At 41.5% G+C, this 27545-nt stretch overlaps 1 protein-coding gene across 3 annotated transcripts; it reads left to right on the forward strand.

Annotated features, from left to right (window-relative positions):
- The first annotated feature begins 580 nt into the window (after window positions 1–580).
- On the forward strand, window positions 581–27108 carry lipeb (lipase, hormone-sensitive b). 3 transcript variants are annotated; one of them, XM_020650347.3, is made up of 14 exons: window positions 594–707; window positions 3903–3946; window positions 8344–8585; window positions 9647–9931; window positions 11753–11843; window positions 13463–13608; window positions 14004–14189; window positions 15059–15211; window positions 17548–17692; window positions 18350–18577; window positions 19104–19289; window positions 20341–20522; window positions 21338–21604; window positions 22982–27108. In XM_020650347.3, exons 3-14 carry the CDS (start codon window positions 8346–8348, stop codon window positions 23384–23386), a joined length of 2514 nt encoding a protein of 837 aa, XP_020506003.1. In that variant the 5' UTR covers window positions 594–707; window positions 3903–3946; window positions 8344–8345; the 3' UTR covers window positions 23387–27108. The 3 variants fall into 3 exon arrangements, with proteins under 3 accessions (XP_020506002.1, XP_020506003.1, XP_029136323.1); XM_020650346.3 differs by lacking the exon at window positions 3903–3946 and having other exon boundaries at window positions 581–707; XM_029280490.2 differs by lacking the exon at window positions 594–707 and having other exon boundaries at window positions 3184–3946.
- The last annotated feature ends 437 nt before the right edge of the window (window positions 27109–27545 follow it).

Consider the following 27545-nt stretch of genomic DNA (forward strand, 5'->3'; position numbering starts at 1 on the left):
CTTCAGCAATTGGGGGTTACTGCATAGTGATTGTAGTAAGCTCAAACTCAATATAAAAAAAGACTGCTGACAGAAAAACCCCTGAATTGTTTAAAAAACGTAGAAAAAGTTCAAATTCTTTACAGTAAGGCAAACCAACATAGGCTACTAATGAACTTTTTTTTTTAATGCTCCAGAAAGGTTTAAGTGAGATTATGACTTTTTGTAGGCCTACCTTCTTTAACTTGAATCATATTTAAGCTGTTAACATAATTTCTTTCATTGTTACTGAATGACTTGGTCTGTAACGAGTTTTCTGCTTGTGTGCTCAAAGAATAAATATGTGTATCAAAAAAAAAAACGCGTAAATGCCTCCATAAAATGTCTTTAAAAAAAAAAAACACTAAACCCCTGCAAGCTCTGCTGAATGAGCAAGGACTCACATGTCCTTTGCTAAACTGTAAAACCAAAACCAATCAATGGGCGGACACTTGTCGTTATCTGTGTCGTGATTGGCTACTGGACCATGACGTAGCCATTCCTTCGATTCCATGTTTGGTGTGGGCGGGGTCACCGCGCTCCCAGGCAGGTATGTAGGAGAGATGTGAGAGGCGGTGCGTAAACAGAGTGGGCGAAGATGGCGTCGAGCAGGAAGAGTGGTGGGAATAGTAGGTTTGAGAAAAGTGTGAATGGGAGACGCTCGTCGAAGCACAAAGAGGGTCCAGTGGGTGAGTTTGTCTCCGTGTCACGCTGACCTCGTCACAGCCCCCCCCTCCTCCTCCTCCTCCTCCTCCTTTCACTTTTAACTCTTAACATCCCCTTTCCGAGCTGTCACCTCTCCCGTTAGCAGCTTTGTTAGCTCGCCTACGGTAGCCCAAGTGGTACTGCGAGGATTTAAGCCGCTGGTTCTGTCTCAGCTGCTCAGGTCCCGTGATTGTTTGTGTGACATCGAAACGAGGAGGCACCGTGAAAACCTTCTGCGTTTGAAAACCTGTTCAATCTCCTTCTCTGGCATGTAGGCTGTGTGTGGTTTGAAGCATCTGTGCTACAGTAGCGTTATGTGTTACAGCTGTGAATGTAATGCCATCCCTGCAGTCGTTGCTTAGAAACGCACATCTATATATGCTGTTTTTTTTTTTTTTTATGACAATTTTTCTGTTAGCCTACCCTAGTCACAGACGCTGACACTGGCTGGACACACCTGCACAGGTAGGCTACTCCAAAATTCAAGAGGAGAAGGGAGAGACTGCACTGTAACTAGATTAACCTCCCGCCCCCGTCCCGAGTGTTATACATGGAAGTGCTGTGCTTAAATCGATTAAGGTGAATTGGCAGATCAGGTCCATCTGTGGGACATGAGAGCCGGCTGACACATGATGAGGAGCGTGCAGACTGAAGAAGGAAAAGACTTAACAGGAAGGACCTGAAGGCATCGTGGAGCTGCTCTTAATACACTAAACAAACCCTCTCTGTTGCCCTGTTCTGCTGCTAAATAAAACACTGTCTCACTTCTTTGAAAAGGCATCCTTGGCTTTGCAGGAGCCCAAACACATTGGCCTACATTGTTTGTTTTAACTACTTTTTTTTTTTTTTTTTTTTTTTAAATAGTTCCACTTGTGTTTTTATGAATGGGCTGTCTTTATTAGTCTTGGGCCTGTTTAATGAGCTTAGAAGAGTTTAAACTAATCCTAAATCTTTTGGTGAGGTTGCTGACATGCTCAGTCTTCATCAAACCTGAAGATCAGAATCATAATCTTTTATTTCAGCTAAGGTGGTGCATTATGAACTAAAAGGAAACTTTGTGTGTCCCGTTAGTATAAGGGGGTGTGGAGGCTCATTGTTGCCTGTTTCCTGTTGTTCGGTTTGGCCTTGTGTGTATTAAAGTGCTCTGTCTGGGAGAAGGGTCAAAGCCTCCTCAGCACTGCAGTACAGAGCCCCTGCTGTCGGTGCTTCCTCTCGCCTGTGCAGTGCTCAAGTTTGCTATTTTTAAAACCCGGCTTCCTACATGGCATTCTGTAGAGTCACGTACCAGGCAAAGTTCAAAAAGACTGAACAGGTAACATAAGTGTTTTACCTGTGACACTGTCGGGCCTCAGCAGAAGATAAACCAAAGAGAGTCATTACTTAGAAATGACCTAGACATGAACAGCACAGTTCATAAACTGACATAGCTTAAAGTCTTCTTAAAATCGATCACACTGGAGCCTGTACATTTAAGGGATGTTGTAAATGTAAACGAGCAAGTTTTTCCTGCCGAAATACAAATATTTGTTTGCTTTCCTTTGAACACAAGTTACACTTTCTTGCAGGAGTTAAAAAAAAAAAATAGATATATGCCATTTTGAATGCATACTAACCTATGCAGTGGAAGATAGTGGGAGCTACTGTAAGATTATATGGAAGGACACAAGTGTCAGAATATGAATTAGCTTTGAATTAACATGGAGCGCACAAGACTGAATATCTGACTTGTTGAATGAGGTTGCAACATGACAAAAAAACACTGCTATATATGCAATAGTTGGACACAGACGACCAGATCTGCAGATAAAACTCTTGTTCCAATTGTATTTGCTTGTTTTTATTTTGCTGCTTAAAGGCATTTTGCCAGCACCTTTGCATCTTGATATTTTTAGTAGAATGACACGGGTGTTATACTTATAACATCAGCATTTTCATACACTGTACATCGTTCTAAAGAAAATCACAACAGTGCGACAGGACGTCACAAACAACAAAACATGACCCTGAAACCAATACAGCTGTCATTAATTCAGTGAATTACACTTGGGAATTTCCTATCGCAACATGTCGAAACATGTGGGAATGACAACATGAACCCTCTTTGTGGAATGAATGACAATAATTACTAAGAAAACAAATACTTTTCACCAGAGTTATTATGTTTCTCAGTGTTCCTGTGTCTCTGTGTGTGAAAGGTCAGATTTTAGTTCCTTGAGTAATGGGGACTGTCATCTGTGAAATCAGAAGTATGAGCTAAGGTTATATTTTCCCTTGAAAAGACCCTCTAAAACAATATGTACTGAATCAATCTCTTTTTTTTTTTTTTTTTTTGTGCATGCCACATTTTGAATTCTTTGTCAACAGTTGGCAGATGCTCCACGTTTGTACTGCAAACACAAACAGAAAATATGTGTTTTAAAGGTGTTTCCATAAATGTTATTAAAGAGAATCACAGCTCCAACACATGGATGACTGAAAGATGGCACTTGGGACTTAATATTGATGAAATAATTTAAAGTAAAAATAAAGTGTCCAAACGTTTTTGGCTCTTGTTAGCAGTGTCAGAGGATTTTCTCCCCCAATAGTGTAAAAAAGCCAAAGAGGAAATGTAAGCCCTCATTTTTGGTCTCCTATAACTTTTGTATTATTACTTTTTCTAATTTTCAACGCTTGTTGATTATAAGAACTTTCACTGACATTTCTTTTAATCACATAGTTTTTGACCTTTTGAAATATGGAAAAAAACCTTCCAATGCAATAAAAAAAAAAAGCCAATATTGATGTCATCTCATAGTTTAATGGCTGTGTCCCTGCCAATGTCTTTCTGAATGAGATCTGCCAATTCGGTTGAAGGTCACAGGGAGTTGCAAGCTGAACAGCCAATAGCAACATAAGCTAGTGACACAGGGAGAAAGTTAACTGGGCTGAAGTTGCCTGTAACTTCCCAACCCTGTCTAAGAGACATGGGAGGGACTAGCAGAGAGGAAAGAAAAGGGCAGCTGGTCGTCTCTGGGTGGAATTGATTATGACCGGCTGACAGGCAAAGACCCTCATAGTAGATACTAGGGACAACAAAACCAAACGGAAAAACAGTCGTGTTGCTTTCCTCTGTGCCACCCCTTCCTCCCTCTCTCTCATTCTCTCTTTCTTTTCCCCATATGCTCTCGTTGCTTTCGCAGAAGAGAGGAGACAAACAAGGACAAAGCCTTGAACTCAGACGCTGGTAAAAAAAAACTCTTAACTTTTTTCTCTTCTAGCTTTCCAATAGCTAGTCCATTTACCTTTCCTTATATGCTTTCCCTGCAGCAGGTCTGTTTTCACTCAGTTCACACAGTATCTTGTGGCCCTGTATGAGTCATTCTGTGTCTGTAATGTTGCTGCTGTGTGTTGTTGTACATGACTAATTAATGCTCATTCATTTTAAATGTGGAGACACCAGGTACACTTGAACGCTGTCAGTGGGTTCACAGTGACTCCTGTGTCAGTGACACATGAGGGGATGGAACACGCTGCTTGCTATTGATAGAGGTAGCTTGTTGTAAATGTATTTACTGGAGCACCATAAGGCAGGAGGCAAGTCCTGTTTTTCTTCTTCCCATTGATTCTTTATTGACAGCTACACTGTGTAAGTGTGGTGGTACCTTTGTTGCATTCGGTGAGCTCTTTGAGGCGTCATCCTTCATCAAAAAAAAGGTAGAGTCATCACTGGGCCTGTTTGAACTCTGAGTGAGTGCTCCGTTAAGATTGCACTGCCTTATTTGCATTCCATTTGCATAAGATAAACTCCCTGCAGTAGGACAGGAGGGGTGTAATATGCATGGGCTTCATTATCATTAAGCAAGGTTTAAAGCAGCTTATGCTGATCCAGAGGTTCATAAAGTTCACGCCTAGCTTACTCTGTCAACATGCAGCGTATCGGCTCTCCCAGCTGACAGAGTTGTACCCCCCAGCTCTAATTAAGCAATGTCATTTAAAGTCTGGCTGCTCGCCCAAACAGGTCTTACTGCTATAGCCGGTCCTGCAGCACGGCATTTATGTGGCTGCTTGACCAAAGCAGCCATTGTGTCCCCTCAGGCCACGCTGCAGATTGTGTTTATGCAGACAGATGAATGTGTATTTATAGCTGGTCTTTGTGTGTCTCTCGTGGTGTTTCCAGATTTATGCTGATGTAATGAGCTGAGTTGTTGCACATTGAGTAACTGTTTCCTGACTTTCAGAACATTTCCCTATTCAGTGTGTGAACCGCTGTTTTTTTGGCCAAATCCTGAGGTGGAGCAACATTTCAACTGTTTTTCTGCGTGTGCTTGACGTAAGCTGTTGAATTGTTTTGACGTGACGTGAGTAACTGTACTGAACGTCCCCGTCATTGATCCGGATGATGAATTTGTATGATTAATGTTTTCTTAGTGTGAGTGGATGGAAAACTCTGCTTTACTCATGCTGTGTGCCGCCCTGATCTCTCCGCCCTGCCAAACCTCTGCAATCTTTAGAGTCAGCTAAAGGTAGAATCTCCATGAAAATCCAATCCACATTATTTTCATAAACCTCTACATCTTAGCTTTGTTTGTACTCAAAAATGAACATCAGAAAGACATCCAAAAGCTCTCCTCGAGAGCAAGAAAAAAAACTCAGCTGTATGGACAAAACTAATTGCGGATGTATTAGGTTTGCTCACTGCTGTAATCTCTGCGTTCCAGTGTAAGTCATTTGGATGGAAACTCTCTGAGCTTTGCCCAAGCCTTAGGGTGTAAGTGTGAATTCAATGTAGACGAATCAAATCGATAGTTACATCCAAATCTAACCAGAAATCATAAATAAAAGATTCGCTGAGTCAGTTAAGGGAGACAGTTGGCTCATCTTTTTTTAACAGTATACAATCTTTGTCAAGTGTTACTTAAATGTTTCTGTTTGAGTTTGCACGAACCTTTTGATGTCATGAGACAGAGTGTGAAATTGCGCTTATTAAGCATTCAGGAGTAGATAGAACATGAGATTGTATTGAAAATGGTGCTGCTCAGTGTAGCTGGCTCTTTTGGCTCTGTAGATTTGCTCTGGTTGATCTCTGATCCTCAGGGCAAAGTGAAACCTCCTGGAATCATTGGGACATTGCCTATGGGCCTCATGGGAACATTATACACATACAGGGGACGTCCTCTTTGCTGGATATGATATCAGACAGGACATACAGTAGTGGAGGTATGACAACATTTTTCTGAATGTATGATAGTGTGAACACTTCATCACCTTTATTTTGGTTTGAAGTTGAGAAGAACCATTTTTTTTCTCTGTTTTCAAGTGGTAGGTCTAGTTACTCAGTCTGATGTGTTCCCATCCAGTATGTGTTTAACATAATCTGAAGGGGCTTCAGTTTTGTTAAGTGTAAAACATTTTTGATGACATCTTTATGGCGGTATGTGTACAATACGGTGCACAGCCTAAAGTCGCTATTACATCATTATTCTGTGATAATTAATAAAAGACTATTGTATGATGCTTCATCACTTTATCTGATTAACTGAAGAATATAAAATGCCCCTAAAAAGGTAAAGGTATAATCTTTGAAGAGTGTTTATATATTTTTTAAATGTATTATTAAAACATTATTATTTGGTAGAAGTGATTTGATAATTGTATCACATGAGTCAGGTAAAGAACATGCTGCCAAATCAATATTTGACAGAATTACATTTATCAGATGTAAATTATCCCACACTAAACTTTTAACTGTTAAAAATGGGAAACTCTGAGGAAAATGAGGAAGTGTGTCGGTGTCTCCGTGTGAGTGTGTGTGTGTGTGTGTGTGTGTGTGTCTGCTACAAGTCATCCAGCTGATAAATGTCAGTGGGTCGTGATTCCTTTCCACAAACTGAAATTGCCTCTCCCGTTAGTCTTCCTGAGAGACAGGGAAAAGCAGAATAATTGCACGATAAGGCCTCCATTATTACCTTCACCCTCAAAACAATATTTCATTTAGTGGAACCTGTTTCGTTTTTTTTTTAGCTTGCATAGACAACCTCTGCTCCACATCCCCAGATGTCACTTTGAGCATTTGTTCTGAATCTGAAAACAATGTTTTAATGTTTTATTTATTTTCGTGCTGCTTTTCTGAACCGGACCCAATTCCAGGCATGTCTGATGTCATCTGGGATGTTCATGAGATATTCATGACGTAATGAAAGATGATTAAAACAGCGTAGTCTTTCTTCAAGAGTCCTCTTAAACTGATCGCTATCTGTTATCTGCCATCTCTCCATGCAGTTTAAATACACACAAGTCCTGCAATGTAAACGGTTAACACTTCTCAGTAACAGGAACATCTTCCCTGAATGTATCCACCAGGAGTCATTGAGGTCCTCTAATAAAAAAAAAAAAACGTTTTAATTATTCTTAAAGAAAAATACAAGGAAGTAGGAAATGGTTTTCAAAAAACACTGTTTAAGAAAAGTTAAAGAGTAAAATGGACCAAATGTAATTGATCCTGCATAAAGTCAATTAGTATACATTGAGAAGTATGTACTCAGAAATAAACACAGAAAAAAAAATATTATAAGCAAACTGTTTTAAGATTGTTAGTTGTCTTAATATTACAACAGTTGTTTTTCTTTGAATCATTTATACTGTATATCTCTTTATTGTATTGTTCTCTGTTTTCTTCTTTTTTTTTTTTTTTAATGGCTGCCCTCCTCCCAAAAATCTCATCCGTTAGGAACACACAGCTGTTTAAATTGTCTCTCCTTTTGTTTTGTTTCTCTGCACGTCCCCTCTCCCTTCTCCCATGTACTCTGTCTCTCAGCATGCTAGTCACCCTATACAGTAAGTACCAGCTGGTTGTCTGACTTGGTGGTGTTGTTGTGGAAACAAAGGTCTCAGGTGGTGGAAGAGCTCAGTCCAACAGCAGGAATCCATCAGGGACATAGCACTGGATCTTTGTTTTGCTGCATTAGTGCAGGGATATGAGCACACTTGATAAACACACACAGCTGTATACCTCCCTTTGGGACTCTCATGTGAGTGTGTTTATGTTTTTTTGTCAGTGTATGACTAATCTGAGTTTGTTCCCAGCAGCATGACGTGAGCAAAGGGCCTCTGCCTTCTCCTCTTGCTCCATGCATGTCTGCCTAGATCTCTGCGGATTTTGGCTGCTTAGCTCGGATTTACATCATTTAATTTCAAGGCTTGCTTAACACGTTTCAATCAATGAGCCTCTATTCGCCCGGCTATGTGGGATTAGTTAATAGAAGTAAGAGAACATTTTGTTGAATATATCCAATGCTATCCCACCTGGGCTGGTACAGTGTCTACATGCTGATATAGAGTGTGGTCATGGTGCAGAATAGGGATCAGGTTGCTCTTTTTTTTGTGCTTACATAACAAGATACCAGCTGAAAGTCAAGTTTTTCCAACTACAGAAATAATGAAACAATGCCTGAAGCTGTGCAGATGAAGCATGCTTTTGGGTCAGAAAGTTGGAATGATTCATAATGAGATCAGCGCATGTTAATAGGATACAAGCCTTTATCCTCAGCCCACTTGAATACATAAAGAAAGTATTATGCTAAAGCACCTTCTCTATACACAACTATTTAATGTTGCCTTGCGTCTCTGTCTCGCTCCTCCCAGTGATGGACACCAAGGCGGTGTTTGCGGCCCTGTACAGCGTGTGCGAAGAAAATGCCACTTTCTTCTCAGGAGGAGGCAAAGGGGCGCAGGGTGATGCGGCACGGAGGCTTGTCGAAACTATGAAGCTGATCCAGGAACACGCTCGCAGTCTGGAGCCTGTTGTCTCTGGCTTTGCTGCAGTGTACCATCATTTTGACTTTGACCCTCACATACCTGCAAACGGCTATCGCTCACTGGTCAAGGTAAGCTGTGGGATGTTTTTGTGTGTGTGTGTGTGTGTGTGTGTGTGTGTGTGTGCAGTCTATGGTGTGTGCGTGTTAAGTCTTGGGGGCGTGTATTTGTTCTCATATCAACAAAGTGCAGCAGAATAATAAGCACTCATATGGAAGCACATTCTTATCAATATTCTCCCCACACTGTGAGAAACAGCTCAGCAGCCCCTTTGTGCCTTGATATTGCTTTGTTTCAAGGTCAGTCCATTTGTTTAACAGATTGATTTTATGTTGCAAATCAGGTTAGATAAATTCCTCCAGCTGCAGAGTATCCAACCCAACTGTACTCACTGTACTTTATCTTCTACAGTTATTGATGAAACATCATGACCTTCAGTAGCTACAGCCCACCACAACTAAATGAGTCGTAGCAAAGCAGCAAATGAATGCCGCTCTGTTTTCAAGCCTCCAGATTTCAACATTTATAATCCTTCTCATCCACACACATAGCAACTTTGACTAATCTTTAACACAGTGGGGAAGCATTGAGCGTTTCAAATGCTTGCTTTCTGGCATGCTATCGTACATGTTTTTCCCCCTTCAAGCTTAATAGCTAAATCCTTTTGCAATTTAAGCAGAACCATAACAGCCCTTAAATACATTTTACATAAAATTAAATATAATTCTCTTTGTTTGTCCATCCTTACACAAGGAAATAATCATCAATATATCATTGTTCATTGTCTCAAGAGTACACATCACATCAACTATCTTCTATCTAAAGAGTTTGACTTTATTTTTTCAACCCATTAACTGGATTTTCCACAATTTTCTAAAAATAGACACTACTGACACGGTTCTGAGCAAAGTCCACTCATTTTTTTCTTGACAGATGTAGAAGGCAGCATGGCAAAGCAGATATTACACTCAAACTCACTGATTCAAGATCAACTTTATTGTCCCAGCAAGTAACAAATTTGTCCTGGGCTCCTCACCGATGCTGCAGGCATCAAAAGCCATCATTCAACGTAATTCACATTAAATATAAAGCATTGAATATTGAAACTGTTGTCATCTTCAAACTACTCTAGTTGGTGCGCTGCTGCCTTCTTCACATCATCCAGAAGGGGCGCTACATCACCGCAAACCGGCGCAGCATCTTCTTTCGAGCGGCACACAATGCGGGGGAGATGGAGGCCTACTGCAGCGCTCTCTGCCAGCTGCGTGCCCTGCTCTACCTGGCTCAGCGCATGCTTCATGACAACAGCCATGGCAACCTTTTTTTCCAAGATGAAAGTGGCCTCAGTGAGAGCTTCGTCCGTGAATACTCCTCCATGCACAAAGGATGCTTCTATGGCCGTTGCCTTGGCTTCCAGGTGAGATGAGCAGCATTACAAAGGGGGAGTAATGGACACATGACATAGAGGTGAAGAATAAAAGGTACAACAAATAGGAGTTCCTCGTTGTTCATCAAAAGGTGAGACAAAGGGACACTCAGTGGAAAGGAAAGCAGGTTGGATAGAATCAGAAGTTCGAGAGGTACAGAGAAACCAGAATAAAAACCAACCTCAGGGAGCGCCGGTGGCCTAGTGGTTAGTTAGAGCGCCACATGTACAGAGGTTGTAGTCCTCAAAGCAGGCGGCCCAGGTTCGAATCCGATCCTTAATAACATCATTTCATCATTATCACCATTAATATCAACATTAGCATCTTTATCATGAAGTGCATAGGTGTTCATGAAAGAGCTGGGCCTTAAGCTTTTTGTTCATGTGGAAAGGGATCTTGAGTTTGGAAGAATTTGGTGATTCATTCCCCCTCTGTGGAACTACAGAGGAAACGAGTCTAGCAAGTGACTTAGAGCCCTATAGTTAAGGTAGGACCTGGGGCTTTTCATTTGCAGGGAGTAGTGGGCGGGAAGGAGGGTAGACCGGGATGAGGGAGTTTAGATAAGGAGAAGCTGTTTCTGTCACTGTTTTGTAAGCTCGCGACAGGGATTTGAATTTTAAGCAAGCAGCAACTGGATGCCACTGGACTGAGATGAAACGCAGAGTGATGTGCTGTTTTGGGTTGGTTGAGGACCAGCCACTGTGCTGCGCTCTGACTCATTTATAGGGGTTTGAGTGTGCATGCAGGGGGACCAGTTCGTAAAGGAAGTTGCAGTAGTCAATAGCTGTTTCACCTATGCGCTTGTGAGAATTTCAGGAGGACTGCCTCTGAAATCCTCCTCATCTGTTTGTTCAGCGATACATCTCACAGCGGGAGACTATCCATGTCGGATGGTAGAGGAAGGGACTGAGCTCTCCTGATGCAAGACATGACGTAAAAAAGTACAACATTGACGAGGCAACACAGTCCTCTATACAACACTACATTTAAAATATTTGCCTTTATAACATAAGTGTGTGTAGTTAGACAGAATCAGAATACCAACAAAAGAGCAGAGAGGCACACACTGGCTAACAGATAGCAAAATGCAGGAGTTGAATTCACTGAGATCGTAGAGGTTACATTCATATAGACTATGGTAATGCATCTCAGGGAATAAACGTCAACACTCCCTCCCACATGCGCAAAGTGAATTATCCCGATTATATCCTGCCGGGTTCTCACATCAGGAGTTTTGTGCAGGTGTGACTGCACTAAATGACTGATATATATGAGCCTGTACCAGGAGCTGTGCTGATTCAGGACCTGTTGATGTCGAAGACAGAAAACATATCTTGTGCATTGTCACCAGGTGCTCATATAATTACATCTAAGCCTACAGGGATATATTTGAAGAAAGGGGGAGAGTGAAGTAATAAGTCAAGGCCAGGAAAGAAATCCAGAGCTACAGTAAGGATGACACCTGCTGCTTAGACCTGCAGGTAAAATGTAGTGAGTAAAGGATTTGATCGTACAGCCACAGTCTGTGTTTTAAGTCAAGCATAACGAGAGAGGCTGAAACCTCATCGGGCCGAGGTCAAAATCAAACTAAAGGGAAAAAATGATGAAACCTCTCTAGTGCTGTCGGCATCAATTTATAATGTCTTAGACTCCTATGATATTCTGATATCCCATCATCAATTTCACTTGCTCTAGCTGAATGATAACAGTAATCATTTTTCTTTTTACAAGGACGATAGATATGAATTATAATTTAAGTCTTTCTCTGGTTTTTTTTGTCTTTTTTTTTTTTTGTCCATCCTATCTTCCAGTTCACTCCAGCCATTCGGCCCTGTCTCCAGACCATCGCTATCGGGCTTGTTGCCTTTGGAGAAAACTACAAACGGCATCAGTCAGGAATAGGTTAGCATCATTCTGTCTGTAGCTGTACCCTCTCATCATTCAGACACTTGATTCTCATTCATAGCCTGTACTCATCCCCACTCCTCTTCTACATTGCTCCATGGCCCTCTCACTGTGTACCTTTTGATGTTGTGTGTTTAGATTTCTACATGCTCTTTCATCCTTTGGATTCTCGAGGGGTAGCTGCTATGCTTCTTCTATATTTCAAAATGTTTTGAACATTGCACACAGTTATAGACAGAGGCAGTGATTGAAGAACTTACATATTTGTCTCCATGCACACACACACACACACACACACAATTGATTTTAGATTAAAAAGGAACCTTTTAACCCTCACGGTTTCTTGTGCTCTGTGCTGCGCCACAGTGGAGGCAGTCGGTATTGCACCATATGGTGAGTGTACTTGAACCCCTCTCCCTTTCATCATAGTCCTCTCTAGTGACCTCAGGCTATAAGACTATGTGAAGAGGTTTCTTCTTTCCTGCAGATCCCACAATTCTTAATGGTTCTGCATACAGCACTGTTAGCTGCATTATCTTTCCTGAGTCTGTGTTTTAGTTTACAGATTATAGCTTTAGGTACACACATCGTGTCCAAGAGTGACATTCTTCACCCATCGTTCTTTACCTTACATCCTTGACTTATTGGAGAGCATTGAATGCAAGGTGGAATTAGATTCCAGAACCATTACATTCATCTGTTTTAAACTTATTGCATATAAAATGGAAGGTGCATTTCCACCCCCTCCTGTTAATTAAAAGTGAAGCCAAGATACCCCCTGCGCAGATGATGACATATTGCCCCTTGAAGTTATCTGAGGCCAGAGACAGCACAGTAGGGATTGACTGGAGGAGCCACAGTATTAACGTCATGCCCCTTCCACTAACAAAAACACGTTTAACCTACCACTTAAGCCTGATTTATACTTCTGCGTCTAATCTACGGCTTAAATTTGACAAACCCTGTACCTAACTATGCGTCGATACGGCACAGACGGCAAGCCCTGGGGTTGGACTTAATTTTCCTCTCCTGGCTTGCACCACATGTAAATACCGAGAAGAGCGAGTCTAATTATGACCAGAAGATAAATATATGTTCATTGTGTCATGAACCATAATGAGCAGCCTGAATAACAATGCTAACACCCTAGTGCTGTGAGTAAAGCCATTTAACTCTTTTGTGTAAGCAACTGGTCTCTATGGTCACTATTGATGGAGTCTTTAATGTTTGCTGTGTTTTATTTCTCTGAATCCTTCTTAACAATCCTTCTATATCCCTTCAATTGATCTCCTGTGTTCTCAGTGAGTTCATGTTTCTAATGTTGTTGTTCTATGTCTGAGGATTCAGGCCTTCTATTTCTAGTTTTGATGTTCTTACTCTTTCTGACTTTGCAGTAATACTTGTAGCGATGATATTGAACTTCTGCCTGCCAATCACTTTTTGAGTCCATTTTCTCCTTCTTCAACCACACACATCATTCTTTGCCTTACTGCCCTTTTAAAAAAAAAAAAAAAAATGTCTAACCATATTTCATTTTCTTTTCATGACATTGTCTCTAGAGTACCAAACCCATTAACACACCCCTCTCATTGTATCGCTCTTTATCTCTCTCCAAGGTGTAGCAGCCAGCTCTTTCTTTAATTCAGGAAAGTATGCCATCGACCCGGAGCTAAGAGGTGCAGAATTTGAACGCATCACCCAGAACCTAGACGTCCATTTCTGGAAGAGTTTCTGGAACATCACTGAGACTGAAGTTCTGTCGGTGAGTAGTTTGTAAATGCTTCTTGATAACTCACAGACGAACACACTCGTTATCTTTGTGTAATCAATCGTCGACAAATGTCCCCTCTGATCCATGCAGTCAGATAAGTGCACTTCTCTGTTTTTCATTTTGTAACTGCATCAGGGATATTTAACTTTACTCTGGTAAAAGTACGTTTTCTATCATTCTGCAGTTTGGCTTGAAAGCAGCTTGTAATTATAGAGTGGAATTCAATTTATTCAGTAGTTCATGATTTATTCATCTGGTTTCTCTTTCTCTCCTGTGACCTGCCTCACTCTGGTACTTACTTCTCGTTCTGTCTCAATTCTTTCTCCCTACTTGTCCATCTTTTCTCACTTTTTCACCATTATCTCTCTCTCTCTCTCTCTCTCCAGAGTCTTGCCTCGATGACATCCACTACAGTCAAGGTGAACCGGGCTCTTTCTGTGCCCCCCATGCCCTTTGACCTTCCCCTGGCGACCAATCACAATGCATCTGTAACTATAGCTCCACCGTCGGCGCATATCGGCATGGCTCCCATTCAAATGAGGCTCATCTCGTATGACTTGCGTGAAGGACAGGTACGGAAATCCTTATTCTGTTCACTCTGAAGTGCCACAAGTGAAAAATGCAATATAAAAAAGCCTTATAATCTCCAGTTCTATGTAACCCTAGACTAGCTCTTGTATTTATCTTATACTCCTTCCTTGTAGTAGAAGTATTTGCTGTGTGACCTTGTTTGAGACAGTTTTCCTCAACAGTCCCTTTTAAAACCATACAGTATACCTACCCTGAAAGTTCATTAAATATTCAAAGTACATGTAATAGCATGTCTGGTATTTCTATCAGCTGCAAGAGTACATGACAGCTTTCACTCGTGCTCATGGATTTAATCTTTGTCATTATTTCTCCCACTGTCTCTATTTCTCTGTCAAAAGGTATCACTCTCACATTTTCTCCTCTGCCTCCCTGTTTATGTTCTCCAGAGAGACTCCCTCTCTTCCTCAAGCTTGTTCTACTTACTTTGCAGTCTGGCACTTAACCAGGTGCCATCAACAAACACTTTCAGCCATTGATCACGCTCCAACAAAACAAGTGTCCCTTTTTACTGTTGCAGAATACAAGCTTGCATCAGCTGAAGCCCTTCCTCTTAGAGACGGCTCCCCTCCCTCCTTGTTTCTGTTAATGAACAGGAATTAGTGTGCGTTCATGCAGGCGCTGGAAAGGCTGGCAGCAAACTGCTGCAGAACAGTTAGTTAATCCCTCTCTCAAAGGAGCCCTTTTGCTATCACTGGCAATGACATATATTAACATTGAAAACAAGGCATTGTTTGCATTGTGCACAGTATGTGAACAACTATCAGAATGATGCAAACACAACTGTCTCATCACTTTCATCTTCTGATGTATTTGGGCTGTTTTCATTTTCTCTGTCTCTCTCTTCCTTCAGGACAGCGAGGCCCTGCTATCTCTCTCCCGCTCTGAGGGGGGCTCCATCTCCTTGTCATTGGGACTGAAGAGCAAACGCCTTCCCCCATCCCCCTGTCTCCTGATCCACTTCCATGGTGGAGGCTTTGTGGCCCAGACCTCCAAGTCCCATGAGGTGAGATCAAACTCTCCATTCATAGTTTGCCTAACTTTTTTTTAGCTACTAGGGTAGCTACTGTTTACTCATGATAATTGTAATCAAACCACAGCTTACATAAGGGTTGAAAAAAACTATGGTTGGCTTAGCAGAGGAATTAGCAGTCCGTGTCTCTTCATATGTCTGTGGATACCCCAATTATTTTGTAATTAATCCCTGAAAACTTGATGTAGATAATTTGGTCTGGCCCCATAAATCATTTACTTATAAGATTTACACAAAGCTCACTCTTCATTTTCTTGTAAATGATTGCTGCCTGGTATTTACTTAATTCCTTATTAAAGGGACACACTCACACTTAACTTAGGCTTTATGTCTCAACAATTAGATTGGATCTTTTTTTTTCTTTGTTTCTCAAGACAGTAATTAAAAAAAATCTAAGTTTATAGAAATTCCAATATATGAAAGAAGAACTAATTAGTTATTAGAAGAACTAAACCTGCTCAGTTATACTTAATAAGAAATCATATTTTGACAATGTGCGGGCCCCTGCCTCTCCCTGATTCTCTCATACTTTCCTGGTCATCTTTCACTGTGTACAATCTTTATGTGGCATCAAGCTACTTGCAGCTACCACAAGACAGGGCTCTGTGAAATTGCCAAGGACATGGGCATCCTTGATCTGCAGCTGCATAGCAACCACAAGATGAGAAGGAGCAATCAGACAAGGGAGTGAACAGGGCTGTCATGTTGAATTAAAAGAGAACCGTATGACCCTGCAAAAAGATTACCACAGGCACTAATGGAAGCCTTGTCAGACTTTCCTTCTCTATTCTTCTCCTGGGCTCTCTGTTTTTTTTTTTGTTTTTTTTTGGTAACATCCTCTCTCTCAATCTTTGTAATATCTTACAAAATCTGTTTTGTTTACTTAGTGTCCTTCAGTAGCAGAAGTCTCTCGTGCCCTCAGTGCTCAGTGATGCTGAGATCACAGGGATGGATGAACTGGCATCTGTGCATTAACCAACTTGGAATCAGACCACACACACACCCACCCACCCACACAGTGTTTGGCCAGTAGTGGTTTACACTCACAGATTAACTGCTCTGCTGTCTGAGAATGAGTGGGACTAAATCTCCTATTAATTCCTGCTGCGAGAACAGATCTGGGACTCTGAACTGGTGTCTGAGAGTTTTTCTTTGTTAATAGGATGTGTGTTCAAGAAGGGTTCCCTGAATCATGTAAATATAACCAGCTTTGTGCCCTGCCCAACAGCACAAACACACATACTTTTCTTTTTCTGGTTGGCCATTTTCTGTTATTTACTAGCTCCTTTAATGCAGGCAGATGATCAAATTTTTGATTGACACTCCTGCCCATGGACTCCATCACATGTTCACACTAATCTTAGCCCATCAACAATGGCTGTTGCACACATACAGTTGCAAACACTTGCACCTTTTGGAGTATCTTTGCTCATTTGTACAAAGCCTCACTGACCTGAGCAGTACTTGAGCTGCGTGCACACTCACATGTCATTATTGAGATTTATTGTGACAGGACAGGCCTTAAGACGGCACAGCTGACTGCTGAAGCTGCTACTTTGATTATTTTTCGTACCGACTCACTGGTCACTGAGCCATCATACAAGCATCCACACACTATGCTTTTCCTGGCATTGTGATTGGAGGGCTGGCAGTGAAAGCGACAGCCCTGTCATAGCTTGTCAGAAACCTGTTGAGAGAAGATAAAGACAGAGGAGAAAGGATGACTGCATTGTGGAAGGAATATTTCTTTTCATGACAAGTTTTGATGCCTTTCTTACATTTCAAGGTCACTGCAATTCAGTTGTGAAGTGGAGCACTTGCCATAGGTTGGCATCAGAATAGTAAACACTTAGCCTGACTGGCAAAAAGAAAAAGGCTCAGCACTCTAAATCCCTTTAAATCCACATCCACACCATCCCCTTTTCTTTGTATTTTTTCTTTGTACCCAGCAAACTAGGACATGTGGTGGCCACCTGGTATTACCGTATGTAAAGATAGGAAATAGAGGTGACTGTGAGGGTAATGCTCATTCTCCCTTTGTCTAGACAGTAATCCAGAAAGCAGACAGATGACATCAGAGAGACACATAATTTTCATAATTTGTTGTATCCTCGCTTCTTAATGTTCCCACCCACGCATTTCTCTCGCGCCATATTTCTTTGACTCTCTGTCTCACTTCCTCTGTGTTTTATTGTGGCTGCTGTTGTTCTCATAAATTTTACAACACATAACATATTCACAGTGAAACGGAGTGTTTTTCCCATCAGATATTCACCCCCTCTGTACCCCTTGTATTCTGTCTTGTGCAGCCTTATCTGAAGAGCTGGTCTCAGGACCTTGGTGTCCCCATCTTGTCAGTGGACTACTCTTTGGCCCCTGAGGCCCCCTTCCCAAGGGCTCTGGAGGACTGTTTCTACGCCTACTGCTGGGCTCTGAAAAACCCCCACCTACTAGGTACACGCCGACTTTTGGATGTTTAATCTCTGCATTTTTCTCTGTACGTTTTTAAGTAATGAAAGAGTATGCTCAGTTGAAATGATACATAAGGCAGGTTAAAGAAAGTGATTTATTAGAATTAATGAGTCCCCACTTATGTTCCCTGTGCCTCTCAAGGGAATTCATGCATCACTTTGAAAGTAATCATGCTGCAGCACAATGTCTTGGAGCGCAGCCCTTGTTCTGTATCCTCCCACAAATTGTGATGCTTACTATGAAAGCAGACAACAAAAGACATCTCATCAGTTCTGGGTACATCCAACTGCTGAGGAACACTGTGTCAAATTAACAGTGATTCCATTGAATCATGTTACAAAAAGTACAAGAAGTACAAGAAGATTATAACAGTGACGAGAGGGAGGCAGTGAGACAACGCTTCCTCTCTACAGCCTCATATTCAGCAGTGGAACTGTGGACAGAGTAGCTACTGTAAATTTATGTTTGTCACAATGCCTTTTATCTGAACCTCAGTGGATTTTTCTCATAGTTTCAGAAATTTCTTTTATTCATCTTTATTTTGTGTTCCACTTTTTTCTCTTTCCCCATGGCGCTATCAATAATTATTTCCCTCTTTCCCTTCTTCCTCTCATCCCTGTCCTATTTTGTTCTCTCCAGGTTGGACAGGAGAGAAAGTGTGTCTGGCCGGTGACAGTGCGGGAGGCAACCTGTCTGTGACGGTGACGATGCGCGCTGCTGCCTTTGGTGTTAGAATGCCAGATGGCATCGTGGCAGCCTACCCGGCGACCCTGCTGACCGCCTACGCGTCACCCTCTCGTCTGCTAACACTTATGGATCCCCTGCTGCCTCTCAGCGTGCTCTCTAAGTGTCTCAGCGCCTACGCAGGTAGGAGTGTGTGTTATCAAAAGAAATCGAGCCAGGATGTTATTTGTGAATTTAGATCTATTTTCCTCTATTCTCTTTGGTCAAGCAGTTCTGCACATTACTGCCATCTGCTCCACATCAATCATACTCCTAATCAAATGGCCTGGACTAGGGTTTTGGGTTTAACAGTAAAAATTCACAAAACCTCTTGTGTGTGGCATGAATTATTTTCTTTTTAGGCTGGAACAATTATTTTTAATTTTATTGATTTAGTTTTGTCCTTCTGTTTGGCCTTTTGAATTACGTAACTAAAACACAATCGTTTTGTTTTCACTCATCTTATCACCACTATCCATCACCTCTGTAATACAAATTGTTGCACATCATCGTTGCTCTGTGTCACTGATAATCTTTACTTTCCATTTTTTTCGTTACTTGTGAGTCTTCTTTGAGTTTTCTTATTCATGCATGTTCTGGAATACCAAAGAAATTCTCATCTGTGTTGTGCTTCTGACCTTTTCCACACTCCTTGGTTTCTCTCCTCTAGGCAGCGCGCCGGAGACAGAGACACAGATAGAGAAAGTGAGCACACTGAGCATGGTGAAAAGAGACACGGCACTGCTGCTAAGAGATTTCCGTCAGGGAGCCTCAAACTGGATCCACTCTCTGCTGGATTCAAACAGAGCCTCGGCCTCTCCCAGCACAGCTGCAGAGGCACCACCAGGAGCCACTGGTACACCACCGACTGTGACTGTATGCATGGGTGTGCTTGTGCTTGTTTGTGCAATCAGGTGGAAACAGGGGATGAGATGTGGGTGGCATAAATGTGTTTTACTGTGTCGTTGCAAACAGCATGCGTCTTTTGGTACAAACTACAGTTCACTTTTCACTGTGGTGAGAGTGACTGTGTTTGTGTGTGTGGTTGTTCCACCCACAGTTTCAGTGTCTTTAATTAAGGTAATTTATTTAAGTTTCATGACTTCAATGTCCCGAAGTTCATTAAGAACCCATATGGAGGAGGTTACAGACACAGATCTCCTTTATTCATCATTCAACTAACCGATTATGGCTTTATCCTGCTCTGTTACATAACACTCCTGTAGCTCCATTCATATCAATTCACCTCTTTGGAGCAGCAGGGTTTAGACAGTAATTGTTTATTGTCACCACCGTAAATTTGGTGGCGAACCTTAATTTCCCTCGCGTCCCCTTAGCTAGGTGACACCCCCACAGCTGCAAGCCCAAACTAATGAGAATGTCATTGTTGGGTGTACATTATTAAATGGCCATCATGGCGCAGAGATGGTTCATCATTAAAGAGATGAGAGATTGCTGGCGCTTTGTGAAGAGACCAGCCATGACGGCTCTTACAGCTGTGTTTTGACGGCTCGGGCGGGCGGATGATATTACCATGACAGCACTATTTGAATTTCCTCCACCCACTTCTCCTCTCCTTCTTTTTGACATACAGCAATTTGCATTTTAAGCTTTTATCTGTTGGCTTTCAACCAGAGGACGTACGATAAGTGGAATCTGAAGAATAAGTGAAAGTGGTTTTGCACTACTATTGGTGTGTTTTTGCCCTGTGTCCTCCAGCTGCTATTAAGCCCAAGTAAATTTCAGTGGCCCCCTTTTCACTGGTGTGTTCATCCTTCACACACCACATCCTGTAATTTGTGTAGCTAATGTTTTTTTTTTTTTTTAATGCACCCACTTTTGTGTTTTACTTTGCCAAATGTCTCCTAAGTCGCTCTTATTTCCCATCTCTTCATATCCTCTCTCAGACACAGTGAGGAAGAGCATTTCAGAGGCGTCCATCTCTTCTCCTCATGCTGACCCCCCCGTACCATCAGAGACCTCAGAGTTCCCCACCAGGAAATTATCTGTCAAGAGCCAGACTTGCCAGGACTTGGGATCCCACAACAATTCCACTTCTCACAACTCACCACTGCTCTCTGAGCGAGCTGTACGTCACGCTTGAGCATGTTTACATTAAGATATTCATGCTTTCACTTAATGTTCAGAAGAAATGTACAGTATTAAGATATATGGGCTGTTGCTAAAAAAAAATCACTAAGCTGTTAGTGAGTATCTGGGTCTGGGTATTAAACCCTGTGATTAGTGGAGGTTCAGTAATTAAATGTATTTTTTTACATGGTTGGAGCTAAGGGAAATCTCAACAGCCTTCCTATCAATGATCAGCTCATGTCTGCCTTCATGCTAAATCTTTTCAATACAAGCTGCATGCAGTTGAAGCCTTTGAGAAACTTGAAGAGAACATCAACATGGATATTTTGTCCCTCTGTCACACAATGCTGCATACCTTGCAGTGATGTACAATGTGGGTGTACAATGTTCGTGAACTCGGCTGAGATTATGTCACCAATCCCTCAAACAGAGATTTTGCTGAAAATTGCTGACTGCATATCAAAACTTTTGGTTGTGCGTGTGCTGGCAAGGTATTGCAGATTATCCTCGGATGTATTTTCACACAGGCAGAGTGGATTAGTGGCTGGCTTGAGAAAAATAGCAAGCAGAGGTGACGTAGGACTTTAAATATGCTCCCCCTGCCTTGAAACCAGAATTGGTCAGCCAAGACGCCCAGGCACTGAGCCAAAGTGTTTTGAATATTTTCACAAGGACAATGTAGTCTGTGTGTTTTTAATCAAGTTTCCTGACATATATTTCTTATTTCTTCTATCCTTGACCGTACATTGTCTTTTGACCAATGAGTGCTGTCCACACTCGCTTGAATTATATCTCATCTCTTCTTTCATGTAGCCAGAAGATGTGAATTTCTACCTCGCAAAGGATGCAGATCCATGCATTTCCAGAGACTTGTCTTCAGTGGCCATACCGCCCCCTGCTGGAGAGGAGGGATCGGAGCTGGAGCACCCTAGGGAGTTCCCCCTTGGGTTTGAGCCTCTCCGCTCAGCGCAGCTCGCTGAGATGAGGGTGGAGAGCTCTCCAGTGGTCAAGGATCCTTACTGTTCTCCTCTTCTGGCTCCTGACAGCATGCTGAAAGGACTGCCTCCTGTGCATATAGTGGTAAGAAGCAGTAGTTCATATTAAAGGAGGTGATTTTTCCAAAGGAGTCAATGTTTTCATGAATAAGATTTGTATTATTTATTACAATACGTTTTTTGATATGCCACCAGTTAGTGGAGTATCCTTATAATGAAAATAAACTAGAAGATCAAACAGCTCATGATTTAAACATGCGGTGAAGCTGTCTTTCACACATTTTTAAGCTAAATTATTTCATTTTATTTAGTAAAGATAAATCAAACCAATAAAGAAGACAGAATAAAGCAGTTTGGTGGGATATTGTTTTGTCTTAACACTCTTCTGTGGACACTTCATGTCCGGGGGGGCGGGGGGGAGCTGCAGGTAATATTAGCTCAGCGTGTTTGCATTAATATTCCTCCAGTGTTTACAATTCATGAATTTTTTGATGGGAGCAGTCTCATCTGCAGAATACTCCTCCTCTACCAAACAAATGGATGTGGTTCAGAGAATGATTAAAAATAAATCCATTTCACGTTATCCATTCGTATTTCTCCGCTGTTCTTCAGTGGACAGGATATGCAGCGAGGTGGGATTCTAGCTGAGCAAATACTAATGTCTTTATAGTTGTGGACTGAAAGTTACATCAATGTCCTCATCTCGGTAGGATAATGGGAGTCACTTTCACCATTACTTGTGTGCCCTTATGTTTCATTCTCCTTTTACAGTAGACATCCTTTCTTTCACTTGTAGCCCAAACACTGTTCAGCAGCAGAGAAGTGGGCGTGTACTCCAGCTGACTGGCTGTTGATGCTATTTCTGCTGTGTGATAGGCTGTTTGGTCTTTCTGTACTGAGAGAAATGTCCAACGTTTATAATAAGCAGTGCAAATGTTCTTTGTTATTCCAGATGGAGATCATTTAATTGCTCAACCATTGTTGATATGACTGAACGAAAGAAGTTACAAGAAGCTCAGTTGTTCATATGTTTAAGGTTTGAGAGTGCAGGAGCAGAGCAGGATGAGGACTTTTTGTCAATAAGGGTGTAAACAAGGGAGGAGCAGAAAGGGGGGTGGGACTGTTGGGTTTGAGGGTTCAAATGTTCAAATGTTAAAAGCCGAATACTGTAGAGTGCTGAACACTCACTGCTTATGAGAGTGAGACAGTGTGATGGGGGAGACGGGGGAAGTTGAAGCCTGCTGTTTTTTGAAAAGGGTAATATGAAAATGAGGAAATAGGTGCTAGATTTAAAGTGCCTAGAGTGAGTCAGCGAGAATGTAAAGAAAGCTGGGACAAAAGAGCCTGGGACGCTTGGCTTCCTTTTCTTCATCCCTTAATTAAGATTCTTGACAAGTCTGAAGGGAATCCTAATTTGCTTTTCTCCCTTTTCCCCCTCTTTTTGATCCTTTCCCTCTCTCAGGCTTGTGCTTTAGACCCCATGCTGGATGACTCTGTGATGTTTGCCAAGCGATTGAGGAGCATAGACCAGCCTGTGACTCTGTGCGTGGTGGACGACCTCCCCCACGGCTTCCTCAGCCTATCCCAGCTCTCCAGGGAGACGAGGGAGGCTGCCGACGTCTGTGCGGGGAGAATTCGCGCCGTCTTCACCCAGACGGACTCGCCCATGGAGCCGCGCAAGCACCGCAAGCTGGAACGGACCGATAGGGGCATGTCTGCCTCTACTGGGGACGACCATTCTCTCTTTGTATGCCCCATTGAAGAAGTGGAGCTAACTGAAGGCATAGGGGCTAAAATCTCTGATGGGGAGGGCCTTGTCACTGTGGAAGCCCAGAATAACACTGATGCTGATGGCATTGGTCCTTAAATAAGGTTAGATAAAAACAGGAGGACTGCAGTTCACCCGAGGAGAGGAGAAAGAGCAAATGAAAGTCAGATGAATTTAGGCAGTGCAATGCTTAAAAGAGGAAAAAGATGGGACAGGGCAGTCCAGCAGATTGCCCAGTTTTTAGAGACAACAGAAAAAAGGAGAGAAGTGAAATACAACTCCCTCCGCTTTACATTTCTTGCAACTTGTCTGCACCATCATGCACCGACGCAAATCTGGCAGACAAAACGAACACGCCCACGGAAGACAGTCATTTTTTCGAATCAAATGGTAATTTAGCAGCTTCTTAGATCAAAGACCTGTGCTCACCCACACATGCGACACAGATACTTTAACAGAGCTCCCGTTAGGCAGCAGACGATCGGACTGGAAGCAAAACAGGAGAGTCTTGAGACGAGGTCTGAATGGGTGATTCATCCAGGCCAAGGCAGTCATTCGAGATCCTAATCAGATAGCAAATAGGCATGCTGTATGCTTCTGTACAGAGTCATCCTATCAAAATGGCCCCTTGTCCTTAAGGGAACATCTCTAAATCAGACTAATAACTCCACATTGTGTTCTCTATTATGCCACTTTGGCAGTCAATACAGCTCACTTTGTGAAAAGTAACTGTGTTGACTCTGCTTAATGCAATTACAGAGCGAAAACACAACCGACTAAAATGCTCTAAACTGGATGAATTGCCCTGAGTATTTCTTGGTATTCTGTTGCAGTTTTTAAATGATCCATGACTAAACCTATGCAGAAGTTTTAAACTTTTTTTTTTTTTTTTTTTTAATACATCCCTTTTCTCTTGCTGTATTATAATCCTTGAATCATGACAGGGTTATCTGTTGATTTTCACTCTTATGATGTTTGTTTAATGTAATCGTATGCTGTTTGTTTACTCCACATTTTTGAATATTTACCTCTATATTTACCTCTGCTTCTTTGGCACAGCTGCTCTGACATCGCAAACTTTTCAATTGAAATAATTTTCTACTCTCAGCACTGCATACTGACGAGATATATTAAATATAACGCAGGGACAGAGTGACCTGTCGAGATGCTGCCTGGTGCTTTTTGTAGTGCTGATATTATCAATGCCAACATGACATTTAATTGATTATGAGTTGTGAAGATGCACTGAGATGTTTTTGAAGACACTCACTTAAGAACTACGTCCCATCTTAACAAGCGATTTTTCAGATGTTTCTCTTTTATTATTTTAAGACTGGAAACTGCTGCTCAAGATTTACTGCTTTCTGACGTGAGTAAGAGAGAGCAAGTGGCAGCTAAAAGCCTGGCTCTCGCCTATCAATAGTCATTTTAAACTCCACTGCACTGATTTCCTCTCAGGATGCGCCCCGTTCCTCACCAGGCATTATTGCTCACCACTTCTCTGCACAGCATGCAGTGTGTCAAAAGTACCACTTCTCTTCACGCAGGGTATCTCCCGCCTGACAATCTGTTTTCTACAAATCAAAGGCTTTTAGGCAATTCTCCAGGACCCTCTGAAGGAAAAAAGATTGTCGGAGTATTGTGTAAAAGCCACTGAACTTGTGTTTTGGCCAAGTAAAAGTAGCTGGTAGTCCAGATTTGTTTTGCTCCTCTCCATCTTATTTGGAGTGGGCTTTGTTTTTAATAAACCTGAGGACACTCCTTGGAGCAAGTTGCCACTGAAGCACTTTCAGGTACACAAAAATGCCCTTCAGAGGGTCAGTCCCTCTATCAGGCCCAACTAAATATAGATGCAAACAATGCTGGCACTGTCACCGTCCTGCCCTTGCCTGGTAACAGGGCTGGGGTTGCCAGGTCTGTAGAGAGAGATGCTGTGTGATGAATAGGATTTAGCTGAAGCTGCGATTGAAAAATCCTCCCCACCCGTAGAAGAGCAGGATTTTAAGCAGCAAAGTCATGCTACAGGATTAGACTATGCTCAGTCCTGTCAGCTCGTAGTACTTACCGCAATATTTTTAGTCAGATTGATGGAAGAGAACCAGGACCGTGAAGAGAAAATAAAGTAATACACTCATCCTCTGAGATGCTGGGCTGAAGTTTTCTTCTTCCTTTACTAGCCGCTGTTTATGCCCACTCTGCACTTTTGCAGTAGTTGATCTGTCATTCTGTGCAAGTGTGTTATAAGCTTGACTTTTATATACGTGTTTATTTTTTCTTTACTTTGTGCCTGCCTTCGTGTGACCAAAGTGCAGTCAGTGTGTGCTCATTCACTTCATCCAACTTGAAAACATGAGTTTACACGACAGGGGCTCCTATTTGTTTGTGTTGTGTGTTCACATAAAGACAGGACTGGCACTTAACACTCAAGAGACTTTTCATAGTATTAATCATCTGTTGATGTTTTTTTTTTCTGATAAACATCGACTTTATTTCACCTTCGTCCATCTCCTGTGAAGCCAGCAGGGTTAGTTGGCAATTAGCACTGTGTTGTAGAAATGATGTGAGCTGCTTGTAAAAAGAAAAAAAAGTGTCAAAATTCATCCCGTTGCTGTTTATTGACCTCTGTACGCCTCGTTCCCTTGATGACCACTCATGCATCGGGCCAACCTGGGTGCAGGTGATGGACCGGAGAGCCCATCTGGTGTTCTGGAGAGATTTAATAGTCAGTGTTACCCCTTTAATATTCTCAATTCCTGGCATTATTGTGGATCCACTGATGTTTATATGCTGCCTGCAACTTAAAGCTGGAACGTTTGTTTTAGTGTTGTTTCAATTTAATGTTTTTGCGTCATATAGTCTCACTGTTGATGATCCACAGACCCAATTTTAGAACCACAGAATGCCCTCGAGAGTACAAACCAGTTGTTTCAGTGTAATGCTATTTTCTTGTTGTATTGGTAGTTTAATTATCAGGGCGTACAGCATACCTCCATAGTTTCTATAGCTTTCCTTACTTGAGATTTTCTTTGCCCAAGGCTGGCTTTTTTTGTATGTGCAATGCTAAAAAGTGCAACGCTGCTACAAGTATGAGCTGGCTTGTAATACTATTTAGGTCCTAGATAAAGCTATGCAGTTACACTCCAGCATCACATCATTTTTCTTTGCACACTTTCTCTTTCCAGTCAAACATACTGTTGTTTTACTCAACTCAAGGCTGTAGACTTAATAATTACTGAACCTGGAGATGTAACTCTCTCTTTTTTTTCCTCATGCATCAATGCAATAGACTGACCTCACCCACTTTTCAGAAATATATCCTGATAAAAAAATACTGTTTTTTTTTCTCTTTGTTTGATATTCTACATCTGGTCAAAATGTCAAAAACCACCAAAGTCTGCAGCCAGATTTGCTGCACTTGCCATTTAGTGTTTGCTCTTGAAAGTTATCCTGAAAATGCAGGTGCTGTCTCCATATGCAAATTGCTCTTTACTGTAAAATGCATTTCTGGTGTAGAATATAAAGCCTTTAAAAAAAACAAAAAAAACAAGCCATAGACTGGAAACGCAGCATTTTGAAGTTTACTTTTTTATGTTTAAAGTTTTCTTTCATTCAGAACACCAGAAGTGCAAACCTGTGAATAAAAAAAGAATGTATATTCAACATTGTAGATATTTATACCTTAAGATTTGTTAATCAGATTGATTGCACATTGATTGATTTGACTGCATTTTCGTTGCAGGTCTCATACTACAATGTTGTGTAGGCTGGTTTCTTCCATTGTTGATTTTTATCTAAATAAATATATTATCCCAAGAAAGCAACTGCTGTGTTCAAGCTTATGAATTAACCTTTTCTTTTACTTTAAGTCACAGGGAATGTGATTTGTGTCTGATGGTTTTTGATTTTTTTTTTTTTAATGTATGGTTGCATGTGTGGAAATTAATTTTACCTCAAATGTTCATGCAGTCAAAACTCAGCTAACGTCAATCATAGGTTGATCTTTTTTTAGAACTATTATTAGATTTTCTGCATAGAACATGAATGTAACATATGGAATATTAGACCACTTTTGAAGTATAGTCATTTCCTTCCGATGCTATTTTATACTTGTACTTCACCACATTTCTGATCCAAATACACTAGAGACATTTAATTGACACTTATACTCTGCTGACAAGAATTAGGATCAGAACATAGCATTAGATCATTAAATGATATTCCTGCACGATAGCACTCATATCCAAACAAGATAAGACAC

This window comes from Labrus bergylta, chromosome 8, assembly GCF_963930695.1.
Source record: "Labrus bergylta chromosome 8, fLabBer1.1, whole genome shotgun sequence".
NCBI classification, from domain to species: domain Eukaryota; kingdom Metazoa; phylum Chordata; class Actinopteri; order Labriformes; family Labridae; genus Labrus; species Labrus bergylta.

Bases quoted from the DNA above. Each gene is read 5' to 3' on its own strand.
- lipeb (XM_020650346.3), top strand. From the start codon at position 617: ATGGCGTCGAGCAGGAAGAGTGGTGGGAATAGTAGGTTTGAGAAAAGT. The intron at 8,586-9,646 runs GTAAGCTGTGGG...AAACTACTCTAG, and splicing joins GCTATCGCTCACTGGTCAAG to TTGGTGCGCTGCTGCCTTCT. The intron at 15,212-17,547 runs GTGAGATCAAAC...TGTCTTGTGCAG, and splicing joins AGACCTCCAAGTCCCATGAG to CCTTATCTGAAGAGCTGGTC.